This window comes from Microcaecilia unicolor, chromosome 2, assembly GCF_901765095.1.
Source record: "Microcaecilia unicolor chromosome 2, aMicUni1.1, whole genome shotgun sequence".
Classification (NCBI taxonomy): domain Eukaryota; kingdom Metazoa; phylum Chordata; class Amphibia; order Gymnophiona; family Siphonopidae; genus Microcaecilia; species Microcaecilia unicolor.
Window position 1 is genome coordinate 65,099,274 of NC_044032.1, and position 15,386 is coordinate 65,114,659.

The 15,386-nt window shown below is 40.6% G+C and overlaps 1 protein-coding gene across 1 annotated transcript in view; it reads right to left on the reverse strand.

Annotated features, from left to right (window-relative positions):
* PDZD2 (PDZ domain containing 2) overlaps positions 1-15,386 on the reverse strand; it is a 307,044-nt gene that overhangs the window by 103,559 nt on the left and 188,099 nt on the right. Inside the window, exon 12 of the mRNA XM_030193000.1 lies at positions 6,830-6,962. Within this exon, the coding sequence (XP_030048860.1) occupies positions 6,830-6,962 (133 nt within the window). The remainder of the gene's footprint in view (positions 1-6,829; positions 6,963-15,386) is intronic.

The following is a 15,386-nucleotide window of genomic DNA, read 5'->3' on the forward strand; positions in this document are numbered from 1 at the left end:
TAGCACTGTTAAAAATGATGATAATTCCAAGCTTTGTGTTTCTGTTCACGGCTTTGCTGATAGCTATTCGTCAGTCTTGGTGGAAGAATCTGGAGAAGAAGTTGATATCCTTTGTTTGAGGAGGTAAAAAAGCAAAAATTGAATGGAAATGGTTGGCTTTGGGGTACTGAGGGAAAGGGGTTTGGATTTCACTGGTCTTATAAGATAATATAAAGTAGCTAAGGCTCTAAGACCATATTATTTCAGGTCACAAGACATACATTGGGTGAGATGGAGAAATTTATATTGCTCCTTTTGTCTGTGTTTGAAATTTGTTCAGGGATAGAATGGGCAGAATGGGAAGCAGGAGCATATTTTTCTAAGCCCCTTAATCAGGGAATGGATTTCAGGATTTGGTACAAGATAGGGTCCTGATGTCTGTGCATCAATTGGAGTGAGTCGGGGGTATTCACCTTCGGCACTTTATGATGGGAGAAGCCAAATACGGGCTCATCCTCTCGAGTTAGAAGTTATCATCTTGATGGTGTGGCAGGGATAGGAGACTACTCTCTTGGGTTTATAAGTGTTTGAGACAAATGGGAGTTGGTTCAGCATCATCCCCATAGTGCAGCATGATAAGAGTGGTTACAGTGTTAGTTGCAGGAGGATGACTGGAAAGTAATATATCGGGGAATTTCACAGTTGCAGTTGTCTGGAGGCACATGATGATTAAATTGATTTATAGAGCCTACTCCACTTCAGTAAGGGAGGTGAAACCCTTAAGAGGCCTGTGGCAGTGCTGGTGGGAGAGTTGTAATGAGATTGGTAACTTTTTCCATATGTGGTGAGATTGTCGGGTGATTAGATCCTTTTGGGAACAGGGAGCAGATAAAATGAGAAAGGTGTGGAAAGTGGGAGAGTGATGGACCCAGGGAGGTTTTTGTTGGGGTTTGGGGAGGAAGGTTGGAAAGAGGAATTCTGTGGCCTGATCTTGGAGAGAAGCGCAGGGCTCTAAGTATGATGAATGAATGGAGAAAGTGTGGACTGTGATGGGATACGATAAGCTTACATTTATGCTGCATAACAGATGGGCCCCTTTTTTTATTGGAAGCTGCTTAATTCTATTAGGCAGGGTATAAATTAAAAATAAATAAATAAATATATTCAATATTTACATACTTTGTAAGCCTTATATTCTACTTTATGCTTTCAAGTGGTAGAAGAGGTATAGAACATACATACATAGTACATACAAAGTAAAGATGGGATTGTATACCTCAGATGCTTGGAAGTCAATAGCAGGAGTGTCACAGGGTTGTTCCCCCCGCCCCTCCAATCCTCTAACATTTTGATGTCTACAGTTTTTTTGACTACTTTGAGGTGAGCTTATACTCGTATGCAGTCAACATAGCTATTATGATTCCCTCTTTATTATCATTTGAGGACAGTTTGGCAGACATGGGTGTTTTCAAAAGTCATAATGCTGGGCTAATTAGTTCAGACTGAAATTAAATACTGAAAAGACTACCCAGCCCATATTCAAAGCATTTTAAGCAGGCAGGCTTAAACTGCATAGGGCTGGCTGATTGCAGCACAGCATTTAACTGGTTAACGCCACTGAATATTCGAGGTTAGCACCTGGGCCAAAACCAGCTAACTTGTGGGCATTCTGGGAGCAGTATATTCAGCCTCTGACCGAATAAGATAACCACTTAAACTGGGCTGCATAAATAGAAGTCCTATCTTTAAGCGGTTCAGCTTATGCGGTCAGGAGCTGAATATTGCACTTAACCACATAAACTTTAATGGTGAACCTAAAACGGCCTCTGATAAGGAGGGCCATCTGCAAGGCCAGGGGCCTAATTATATCATCTAGAGGACAAGCATTCTTGTGCCAAGCTAATGACAATGACCATCTGGTTAGCTAAGTGATCCTAGCGGACCAAAACTTTACATCTACTGTCCACGTGCACACCTCGTGCCAGCAGTCTTTCTCAGCCCAGTTTGTCCAATCAGAGAACTGTTCTATTGTTCTACACATGATATGACATCCTCTATGCATGGTTGTAATCCGCTGTCACATTGGATACATTGGGATATAAATAATAATATTATTACTACTATTATTATTAATGCCATAGAGCAGTGGCTTCCAAACCTGGTCCTGGAGGCACCCCAACCAGTCATGTTTTCCGGCTATCCACAATGAATATTGATAAGAGAAATTTGTATGCAGTAGAGGCAGTGCATGCAGATCTCTCTCATGAATATTCATTGTGGATATCATGAAAAACTGAAAGGCTGGGGTGCCTCCAAGACCAGGTTTGGGAACCAGTGCCATAGAGTACACAGCTTTGAAGGGCTTTGGAAGTATACATGTATTTCATATTTTGGAAAACACACTCACCAAATGTCTAAACTCAATCAAAAATACAAAGTGAGACGCCAACTCACTGCAATTTAACACCACGACGGAATGGTGGGGGGAAAGACCTCAGATGACTGTGGTATCAATAATGTCTCAATAGCAAAATGTCATAACATTCAAACTACAGTTCACAGCTTCTATCGTTGGTCAGAAGCTATGAACTGTGGTTTGAATGTTATGACATTTTGCTATTGAGACTGATTAAGGGTACATGAAGGAATGTATACAACAGATCCCGGTCTACCTTAAAAAGCACAATAACCCTGATTTACCTTAACAGGAACTTAGCTAAGGAAGTCATTACAGAGGTCAGTTCTCAAAAAATAAGCTTAAAACCCAGGCCCAGAGTTCAGCAAAGAGGCCCAGACTAGGAGGAAGAAGCTCTAAGGAACATGCTCAAACTGTTTGTGTGTTATTTTGAACATTTTTCCTTTTGAAGCCAAAGTAAGCCAGGCAATCCATATGTTTTTGTTCTTGAATAACGAGCTGTGTGTGTTCAGAAACTGGTCTCAAATTGCTTGTTTTCATAAAGTGCTTCATCCCACTTCCAGAACTGATCGCTCATACTATCACTGTGGGGGGATTTATCTATACATCTCTGAACTTAACACCTGAAAAATAACAAATTGAGTTTTATAGTTAAGCTCATTAATAAATTCTCCTTGGATGTGTAATTTTGTACAATCAGCCACTTACATGTGTACGTGGTGTAACTTGTATGAAAAACTTGGCAGACAAGGCTCTTGAGTAATGTCGCTCTTTTTGAGCATGCTTTCTGTAACCTTGCCCATTTTAAAAAGGGACTCAAGCCATATTTTTTGAGCATGCTTTCCTAGAGCCTTAAATAGCCTTAAGAATTGCACAATAGCACAATATTCGGATACAATCTGGCTGGTACAGACGTATTTATTGGATTTTATTTTGCTGAGAATTATTATTAAATCTGTTCCTATTCATATTTGTTTAGTGATTTTAATTTGTTATCTATTTTAAGGCATCTTAATCTGTGGTAGCAATTACTGCGGCTTAACACAGGAGTTTACTATTGGGCTCATTTTCGAAAGAGAAGGACGCCCATCTTTCGACATAAATCCAAAGATAGACGTCCTTCTCACAGGGTCGTCCAAATCGGTATAATCGAAACCCGATTTTGGACGTCCCCAACTGCTTTCCGTTGCAGGGATGGCCAAAGTTCAAGGGGGTGTAGCAAAGGCGGGACATGGGCATGCCTAACACTAGGACGTCCTTGACCCATAATCGAAAGAAACAAGGACGTCCCTAAAGAACACTTGGATAACTTTACCTGGTCGTGTTTTTCTTAAGACCAAGGCACAAAAAGGTGCCTGAAATGACCAAATGACCACCCGAGAGAATCAGGGATGACCTCCCCTCACTCCCCCAATGGTCACTAACCCCCTCCCACCCTCAAAATACATCTTTCAAAATATTGATTGCCAGCCTCAGATGTCATACTCGGGTCAATCACTGCAGTATGCAGGTCCCTGGAGCAGTTTTAGTGGGTGCAGTGCACTTTAGGCAGGCGGGACTCAGGCCCACCCCCCTCCTACCTGTTACATTTGTGGAGAAAACAGTGAGCCCTCCAAAACCCACCACAAACCCACTGTACCCACATCTAGGTGCCCCCCCTTCACCCGTAAGGGCTATGGTAGTGGTGTACAGTTGTGGGTAGTGGGTTTTAGGGGGGGTTGGGGGGCTCAGCACACAAGGTAAGGGAGCTATGTACCTGGGAACAATTTATGAAGACCACTGCAGTGCCCCCTAGGGTACCTGGTTGGTCTCCTGGCATGTCAGGGTGACCAGTGCACTACAAATGCTGGCTCCTCCCATGACCAAATGGCTTGCATTTGGTCGTTTCTGAGATGTACATCCTTGTTTCGATTATCGCCGAAAATCAGAAATGACCAAGTCTAGGGACGACCATCTCTAAGGACGACCAAATTTCAGGATTTGGGCATCCCTGACCGTATTATCGAAACAAAAGATGGGTCCATCTTGTTTCGAAAACACGGGTTTCCCCGCCCCTGGATGGGGATGTTTTGCGAGGATGTCCAAATTGAAATGAGGACGTCCCTTTTGATTATGCCCCTCCACGTGGTAGCTGCAAATTTAATGCAGCACCAATTGGGGGAAGTCCCAGTATTTTCCACTGCAAATCATGCATTACCTGCTGCCCATTATCATGGAAGAACTTAGCCCCTCCTATTTAGCAGGCAGTAAGTGATCCTGCATTAATTCTGTGTTAGTCAGTTAGGATGCGCAAAGTGCAGTATGTTAACTATGAAACACCTCAAAAGAAACAGAAGAACAGGAACCCCCGCAATCACACAGATGCGTCAAATATAGTGAAGGTAACAAACAAGATGGAAGCTAGAGGATGTCCAAAATTTTAAAAGTTTATTAGATCCTTTATCTATCTATCGATCGATCGATAAATATATAGATGGATGGAAAAGGACACTATGAGGAGTCTGAAGATAGGATCAGTGTGGAATCTGATCTATAGGTGACCTCTATTAAAAGCAGAAACTATATAGCTTAGCCCAGCTCTTGAGACTCTAGAGGTCAGCATCACATGAGGAGTCAAGGGCCCTGACAATGAGTCATGTGCTGTTTAGCCATATACTGTTTATGGTTATGTGCTGTTTAGAAATGGGCTATAAAAATACCTGAGGGACCTCTATTCAGTGGCATCATCCGCGGATGCACGTGAGGTTTGCTCCCAAGCAAAATCTTGTAGGAAAGTGTGCAGTTCAAAAGGGGTATGTTTGTGGGCAGGGAAGCTGATGAATCAGAGAAACTGAATGAATTCTCTATAAACCTGGAGGATGTAATGGGGCAGTTCTACAAATTGAAGAGTAGCAAATCTCCTGGACCAGATGGTATTCATCCCAGAGTACTGATAGAACTGAAAAATGAACTTGCGGAGTTGTTGGTAATATGTAATTTATCCTTAAAATTGAGCATGGTACCAGAAGATTGGAGGGTGGCCAATTTAACGCCAATTTTTAAAAAAGGTTCCAGAGGCAATCCGGGAAATTATAGACTGGTGAGCCTGACGTAGGTGCTGGGAAAATGGTGGAGACTATTATAAAGAACAAAATTACAGAGCATATTCAAAAGCATGGATTAATGAGACAAAGTCAACATAGATTTAGTGAAGGGAAATCTTCGCTTACCAATCTATTACATTTCTTCGAAGGGGTGAACAAACATGTGGATAAAGGTGAGCCAGTTGATATTGTGTATCTGGATTTTCAGAAGGTGTTTGACAAAGTACCTCATGAAAGACTCCAGAGGAAATTGGAAAGTCATGTGATTGCTACTGCTTTGTTATTTTTTGAGGTCCGGTTGTGGACTCTATGTGCTGCCCTTCCTAAGGCAGCCAATAATTGGGCAAAACGAGGCGCACTTGTTGAAGGGTGACACGGGATGGTGTCATGAATTTATGTTGAATAATTGGATTATCTCTCCGACTACACTGTGAACAGCCTAACTTCCAAAGGATACTATAGTCTGATGGTGTCATGAACTTATGCTGAATAGTTGGATGACTGTTCGGATCACTGCTGTGATCAGCCTGACTTTCAAAGGACACCATAGCGTGGAGCCAAGCACTAAGGATAAGTGAATTAATACATTCCTATATTTCACTATATAAGGTTTTTTGTGAGGACAACAAGGAAATAACCATTCTTCTTTAATGTAGAATAGCTTGGTTGCAAGCCAAAGACCCTAGGTGGGGATGGAAGGTAGAGGCTTGATGTATTAGTGTGAGTATGGGGGGTTATCCTTATCTAATATATGTTGAATCGTGGGTAGCTCTTCCGGGTTTTTCCCAGTATTGTTGGTTTTGTAGTTTGATGTCTCACTTTGCTAATTAAAATATATAGTGAAGGAAAAAGGTTTTTTTTAGATCATTCGTTTTTCTCATGTATACATGAGTTTTTTGTATTTGTTTTTTTTTCCTCTCTGTTTTTCCTTTCACTGGGACCTATGATAGTACTCTACTCCTGACTTTAATAGTGGATTGAGCAATACTTTAAGTATTTTCCCTATTAGGAGCTTTGAGGTTCCCTGTTGATTAATTTAAAACTAAGGATTTTCGTGGGTTTAATCCTTTAACAGCAAAGAGAGACATCTACAAAACTTTTGTTTCAAACTCTCTTTTTTTAAGTGGTATTTTATGAGATGCCATTTATGTGCATATGTGGCCACCTATGTGGGGGAATTACTTTATAAAATGACCTCTTATACGATTCACTTCTGTAATAGGGTAGTGGTAATAACTTTCTCCCTTTTTAGAAGCTTCCATGCAAGACAGGACCCCCAGTGGTAACTTGCAAGTATGGCCATTATTGTTGTTTGAACACAACAAAGGACAAGTTTGAATTTGCAACTCACCTTTGGGTTGGGATGACGGCTGATGATGAGGCCAATGGGTCCTGGGCCACACTCACTCAGGATAGCATATGCTTCACTCAAAGCTGCATGCCTCAGACTCACTGAATCTGCTTCCAAGATCTGATCTCCCCGACTACAGACACAAATAAACCAACTTTTATTATTTGCACTAGACCATTGATCAATTTGAAAAGTATTTGCTTCAAATTTAAAATGCCTTGAAGGGTTCTATTTGTTGATAATTTAAAGAAAGCATCAGAAGCAATGAGCATTTTGGCATACATGTCCATGATAGAATTCACAGTTCAACCAAAGGGGTCAGTTTTCAGGATGCGTGAAAAACAACACTTTTATTTTGAGAATATGTTTGAAAATAGTAAGTTCTGTTCTAATGGCATAATATTTCACAGAAAAGACAGAAAATTGTGGCTGGCCTATTCCACAGAATTTTATCAGGATTAAAAATAAACAAGGCAATAATGCAGTAGAATGGACAAATTTTGCAACTTTTAGCCTGTTTTATAAACAAAGAATTCTTACACAGTTCTAAGCAGAAAACATACTCATCAACATAAATATGCTCCATAAGCTTCTACAAAGACAAAAATCCTATGAGCTGATAGTCAAAGCAAGCTATGTGTTTGCCAGTGGGTGGCAAATGCAATTTAACTTGCTTATCCACAGATTTTCACAAGTTATAGGGATATTTTGCCAGTTGTAATTTAACTGTCAGTCAGATTTTATCTGTATAATTAGGGGCCAGGTTAGGTGAGGAGCATGTGTGATGCTAGCAATTATATATCCAATATTCAAAAAAAGCTGAGCTCCTAAGTTAGGTTCCTAAAGCTGTGCCTTATTTTCAGTCAAATTTAGGAGTCAAAGTTTTCAGCTTAAACGTTAAGGGGTCCTTTTACTATGGCGCTAACAGATTTAGTGCATGCTAAATAATAAGATGCCCATAAGTGTCAAGCCTCTTAAGACTTGTTAACTGTAAAGTCTCAATATCTTGAAATATAACCTTGGCACACCAGCACACACCTGAAGTCTCTATTTTTCTGAAGTTTCCTTTATTGAATAAACACAGATAATTTACTCACAGTCAGATGTTCAGAAGTGTTGCCCCAGGGCACAGAGACAACGTAATTCTGAGAGCTGTATCAGTGGTTGGAGGTAGAAATCTGAAGAGAGGCAGCTTTATTGCAGAGGTGAGAAAATAGTTGAACAGGTAGAAGTGGCTCAGAGCTGGGTGACTGGAGAGTGCAATATCTCATTAGGAAGATATATTCAAAGTAAAAAACCAAGTTCATTCCAGGGAGTTTAGCAGGACAAGTGCTGTCTGAAGCAAGATGGAGAATGCCTCATGGCGAGGGAGAGGCTAAGGAGGGCTCACACAGGCCCAGGGAGGAGGGAGTAAATAGACCAATGGGGACAGAGCCTGCCATCGGGTAGCAAGGGGTGGTCCTAGAGGACAGCCCTCGATTGGAGGGAAAGGTCGTACCTGGCTGACCTCTCAGGACAGAGATAATAAGAATGACCAGGAAATGATAGCAAGTAGACAAAGGAGTCAAGCTTGGCTGACAAAGAGAGGAGGTCTAGGCAGCAGCACAAACCAATAGTAACAGTTCTTATACAAACAGGCATGTGTGGCTTCATTGCTGTGAACTACATTACACACAATGCATTGCTCACGTATCTTTGCAGTGAGAACTGCAGCAATGAAAATCCTTAGAAGTGAGAACAACAGTAAAGGCATTACACACATTTTAGGGTTACATTATAAACTAGTGCAAGGCTGTCAAAGGACAGAACAATAAGAATATAATGAGTATCTTATCATTTAGCATACGCTAATCATTAGTGTGTGCTAATTCAGTGTTTCAGGCTATCCACAATGAATATTTGCATATAATGGGGGCAGTGTATGCAAATCAAGTACATGCATATTCATTATGGATATCCTGAAAACCTGATTGGCAAGAGGTACTGCAGGACTGGACTTGGGAAACACTGAGCTAAATCTGTTAGCACGCCTTAGTAAAAGGACCCCTAAAGTGTACAAGTTTAGATCTGCCATTCATTTGCCTAGAGTTAGGAGCCTAATTTATCTGAAAATTAGTGGTAAGCTCGTAAGATTTTTTTTCCCTATCTTACATTTGCCCCTATTATCACCCAGTTTTTATGCTCCTGAATTTAGGAGTTTAGTGAAATTCTGAATATAAAGTCATAGTAAATTTTTGGAGAGGTCAATTTAGGAGCATAGCTCTCAAAGTTAGAGGCATAAATCTTTTGAATTTCAGGTCCTATGTAGCAGTGAAATTCAGACACTAACAGATAAGTTATTGTTTTGTTTTATCCTGCAGAACAGCACAGACAGATCTAATGAACAGTGCTAGAAGAGTCATCACTGACTACATACATTCAGTATTGTTATTTATATGGAAAGTGGTGCTGAATATATGCATTGATTTAAGCACTGGTGCTGGCACTTTGTTTGCGTTTGTGATGAACTTAAGCACATTCTTGGCCAATTCATTAATTCCTCTAAAACATACCATAAAAAGAAATGACACAAGTATGGAAAGACAGGGTGAATCTCTCCAACCATCAAAGAGCTAAGAATGAAACACCCCTATCTCACTGGGAAACGTGAAGCTCACACCGTGAATGCTGAAAGACTGTAACCTACCAGAGATCTAAAAAAAAAAACGAAACCGGGCAAGAGGTACAAATCTGTAAGTTTTAAATTAAGGATTGCAGAAACCAGTGGAAGAACACAAAACCTTTCTGAAAACACTGCTTGGTGGTCACGTGGGGTGCCTCGTCTCCTCTTTCTTCATCTGCAGACATCTGGTAGCATTCAGAAAGGGAACAGTGTCTAAGGATGTCATTAAAGGACATTCTCTTGTATTGGAAACATATTTTCCACAGTGAGATTTTGCATATAACCTTTTGATTTTGTATTTATTTACTTTGGTAGTGATTATATGAAATGTAATTTATATCAAAGGGTACTTGCAGAATGCAGACCAAGAAGATTATTATAGGTGATAGTATTTCAACAACCCATGTCCAATATTGGAGTAGACGTGCTAAGTTTGTATATCATGTGAACAAAGTTTCTACTGTCTGAAGTTTTGAGAGGGAACAATTCTGTTTCTAATTTGGAAGACAAAGTGTATTTTTTAAACTTGTATTCTTTATTCAATTTCAGTGGAAAACACTAGGTGATCAGTTTAGATGACAGTGTTACAAAATGCTCACCCCAAATCCACATTTCCCCTTTCCCCAACCCCCTCCCCCGCTCTCCCACCTCACCCACGTACAAACAAAGTAAACAAAAAGCAATCCTCAAAGGCCCAACTTTTATAGTACCCAACAATGTCAGCATCCAGTATGATAATAAACGGTAATGCTGTAAATCATAATTTCATAGGAAATAATGCACAACCTGCTCATATGGGGGGGGGGGGGGGGGGGAGGTTTACCCAGAAAGTTCTATTGCACTGCGGTTACTCTTCATGATAAATAATCTATTCTCCTTTAACTCAGAAACATGGTCAGAACTGAAAACACTCCACACCTTGGTGTATTCATGCCAACGACCACGAATTTCCAAAGTTAGCTTGTCATATATTTGGAGTTCTCTTATGATCCCTTGTCACAAGGCCAACAATGGACCTGATTTATCTTTCCAACCTCTGGCAATTCCTAGTTTTGCAGCCAGTATGCGTGGATGAGACATCCCTTTGGGTGGCCCGGAATTGATGAACCAAGTTGGTTAACAGACCTAACAGGTACGCTTGTTTGTTCAAAGTCCAATCCTCACCAGTGCAAGCTTATATTTTGTTCCATACCACTCACCCATACTTGTGGATTTTTGGGCAGTCTCACCATAAATGTTTGACTGTACCTTTCTTTCCACATTGTTTCCAGCATAAACCCTTACCACCATCTCTCCAATAATTTCTTTTGTAATTGATTATAAATAGTAACAGTTCAGCTGTAGAGGTAGACGGTTGATCAGGTTTGGACACGTGCTGAAGTTGTCCTTCATCTGAAGAGTATACTTCTATAGGTTCTGGTGAAGAGTAGCCCCACTGAGTATTTTGTGGGCGAGGTGAAGTCAAAGTACCTCGAGGACACTGGGGATAACATGTGAGGAACTGGCATAGGTGTAAAAATAAATTGTGGCTGAAGTGGAGCCAAAGATAGAGAAGGTTGTTGAAGTCCCTTTTGAAATAACTGAAGTAGTAAGGAGGCAACATCCTGAACTGGTTAGGAAGAAGTTGGAGCAGCAGACTGATATACAGGCTGTTCTTGTAAATGCTTTGTTTTTGATAGTTTCTTTGACTTTTTGGGGGGTTGGTTGAAGTGGCTGAGTGACTCTGACTCATGGTGAAAGAGTGGTATCATGGGAACGTTTTTGCGCTGTTGTGTGAGGTGAACTCCGTTAAGCAGAGGAGAACCCTTATTTTATCATCCTCACTTTAATATTCCCTTATCTCTCTTGTTTGTCCTGTTTGTCTGTCCTAATTAGATTGTAAGCTCTGTCGAGCAGGGACTGTCTCTTCATGTTCAAGTGTACAGTGCTGCGTACGTCAAGTAGCGCTTTAGAAATGATAAGTAGTAGATCTGACTATGGTTCGGTGACGGTGGTGGAACTGCTATAGGTTGCTTATGCGATACAGTGTGCTGGTCAGCAAATGGAGTTTTCCTATTAATAGATTTTGGGGTCACAGTGCTTGTAGTCAGAGTCTTTTGAAGCATACCCTGAGGGGCTACCTCGGTGGTGCCAGCAACCGTAGGTACTCCAGAAGAGTCCACTGGTCACAAGTGAACAGAATATGTTCCTCTACTCCCTCTGGTATCAAGATATGGCCCTTTGGGTTGGCACTGGTTAACTCCATGGTGAAGAGTATACAAAAATTGCACAGTTTTTCCAAGAGAGGCAACGTCCGTTGTGGTACATAAGGAGATTCTGACGTAGCACTGAGTGGGAAGAACAGAAACATTGGTAGTGGCTATTCTAGAATCAAGCTAAGGAGAGCACGTCCGGATATGCATCTTGCAGAGATGCCTAACCATCTGTTTCTGCATTATCCTGTGACACGGAGAAATAGTTAAAATTTAATGCAAAGACGTGCAGAGTGATACACTTGTGGAGCAGAAATCCAAATTTGCTGTATATAATAGGGAGAGAGAGGCTGATTTACACACTGGGTGAGGGACCTAAGGGTGGGAACAAAAACTGTTAGAATTATACATAAAGGATCCCTATATAGGAAGAGGATGGAATCAAAACAAAACCTAAATAACCTTAGCACTTTAAACAGGGGATAAAGAGGTGTAACTCTGGTCACCTTGTTGGGCAGACTGAATGGACCACACAGGTCTTTATCTGCCATTATTTACTATGTTACTATGTTCTGTTTATAAATTGTCATGGAAAGGGTTAGTGGATGTCTTGCATGCCCTTCTGCGGGAGGTAATGGGGACAAAAGCAGTGACAGAATTCATAAAAAGCATGGGATAAACACAGAGGATCTCTATATGGCAAGAGGATGCAATAAAATTATAGAACATTTCCACTTAAAGCAAAAGCTTAAATGACTTTCACACTTTAAAAATTGTTTTGGGGGGAAGGGTTGTGACCTGCATGGAGTGGCAAGTAAATGTTAGCAACCTATCTGGGCAGACTGCATGTGTCATGCTGTTCTTTCTCTGCCATCATTTAATTATATTACTATAGTGCTGCTTCTGGGTTCCTGAAGGTTCACTAGATTTCAAGTACCAAACCAAAATGAGGAACCAAAATCTACATGCTTCACTCTCTTGTTTTTCAACAGCTTTTAATTCAGTACATGCTGCCTTGGAAGAGGGACTGCCAAAGAAATTTATTTTTAGCATAGTTTACTTATTAAGTTAATTTCATTAATGATATGATTCACTGTTCAGAGCATTTGGCTAGCTATAGTAAACTTGTCATTAGGATAGCAGGCACATGCTGATGTTTTGGACTTTCTTTATTTCTCCCAATTTGTCTCTATTTATTTATTTTTCATCTTACTCTGGTGAGAGGAAAACAAAAAGTCAACAAGCTCTGTGGCACACTGCATTGCCAATCTGGCAGACTGCATAGACCATAAGGTCTTTTTATCATCTACTGTATTCTATGTTTCTTTCTTATTACATTTATACAACTTAGATGACTATAGCAGGCAAACAAAGTTTTAAATTGGGTGTACAAGATGATGTGGGGGGTTTTCCCCTCTCATCTCTCATACTCTAACAGAACAAAGTCCTGGTATGAGTCTGAACTCTATGGATCAACTCATTGTTTAAAGATTTTTAAGATTTCCATGTAGTCAGTATCTCTGCCATAAGTCTTAATACATTGTACATAAGACAATATTACAACTAGCAGAGTATTATATAATAAATGAAAACCATCATAAAAACAAAACATATGGAGTCACATGAAAGAATGCAATGCTCTTCCACATAACTTGGAAAAAGATAGTCTCTATGCACCATAAAAACCAATGTAGCTGTAGGGTAAACAAGCAAGCAGGGAGATACAGGACAAAGTGCCTCCCTTCACTTAATTAGAAAAGCCTTTCTTTCACAGAGCAGGGGGGCTAAGGGAGAAAACTATGCATTAGAGCTGTGTCCCAATGGCTGACAGCACAGCTTCTAACTTTAAAGAAATGAGGAAGTTTTGCTTACTGATGCAAATTTGAAGAATGCCGAACTTGTGCACCAATCATGGTAAGCAAAACAGACACGCATGTGTACAAGGTTCTGTGCTGAGGGCAGGTACTACTATGTGCATGACTGAGCAAAATACAAGTTTCAGCACATATCCATGCGTGAGCTGGAATGTTATTCTGCGGATAAATATCAGCCTCATAGAAACTTCTTCCACATAAAATATTTGTGTGCAGAACAGCGCAGTACATGCATAGATACAAATTTTTTGCTTGGACCTGTGCACGGAATGTCACTTTTCATTCTGTCTTAAAAGTTGCTCTCCCCAAAAAGAAAAAAATGCGGAGTACTTATAGTCCACTACTCTCCCTAAAACTAGGTTCAGAGCAGGTTAACAAAAATGCTATTAGATCCTCACAGACACTTCTACAGCAGAATAAATTAATCCTCTTCAGTGCTCACGTTCAAGTTCTAGCATTGTGCTTACTATAAAGTCTTCTGCATACTTCTCTGCATTGGGGCCAAATAGCTACTAGCCTCATTACTACTGTGTCTAGTGTCTAATGCAGGGGTGCTCAGCCCAGTCCTTGGGACACACCCAGCCAGTCAGGTTTTCAGGACACCCACAGATGTTCAGGGGAAGCCAAAACTTGCCACTGCTTACCTGTTGTGTTGACTCTGTATCACAATACCACCAGCATTAGCCCTCCCCAGCTGCTCCTTCTCCTGTGTGCCCTGCACTTTAAAATTGTTTGCAACTCTTTACGTTTGTATAATTGTACTATAGTGGTGCTATGAGGTTGTGATGAATAGTGTATATTATTTAACTACTTTAATAAAGATATCTATATATATAAAAGGCAACCCCAACGTTCTGAAGCCTCCATGGAAGTTGAGGCGCCCGAGATATCCGGTGTGCCCTGGAGTGTCTGCACTGCCCTTGCGTCAAAACGTCATGACATCGAGAGTGGAGCTATTGACACTCGAGGGCCGAAACGGCCCACAGCGAACAAGGCAAGTAGCTTCGAGGGACGGAGGGAGGGGGCCCCTTGCTAGCGCCCGTTTCATTCCGCTCAGAAACGGGCATTTTTTCCTAGTTTAAACATAAAATTGTTTTTAGAGCAATGGGAGCATCTCATTTTGCTGCTACTGCTCTGCCTATCTTATTTGGTTGCCGACACTGTGTGCTCCTCCGAGTCAGAGACTAATAACCATTCATGTCTAAATGTGCCACTTTTTTATGTTTGCATTGCTATACTGGGACAGTATGAAGGTCCATCAAGCCCAATATCCTGTTTCCAACAGTGGCCAATCCAAGTCACAAATACCTGGCAAAATCCAAGAACAGTAAAACAGATTTTATTCTGCTTCTCCTAGAAATAAGAGGGGATTTTTTCCCAAGTCTACCTTAATAATGGCTTATGGACTAATAGAAAATTATCCAAACCTTTTTTAAACCCTGCTAACTGCTTTTACCACATTCTCCGGCAATGAATTCCTGAGTTTAATTGAATGTTGAGTGAAGAAATATTTTCTCCGGTTTTAAATTTACTACTTAGTAGCTTCACTGTGTGTCCTAGTATTTTTGGAAAGAATAAACAAGCTATTTACCTCTACCCATTCCACTCCACTCAGTATTTTATAGACCCCTATTATATTTCCCCTCAGCCTAAGCGCATAACTTGCAGTATTCTGTAAGTTGTTTCAATGATTTTTATTGATGATTCCACATGGTAAACACTTCCATATTATTCAGTATTTATCTGGCAACAAACAATTCCATCTTATACATAGTAACCTTAAACTTCTATCATCAAAGTTTTTATTAATCTTTTCTCCCCTTTCCCTT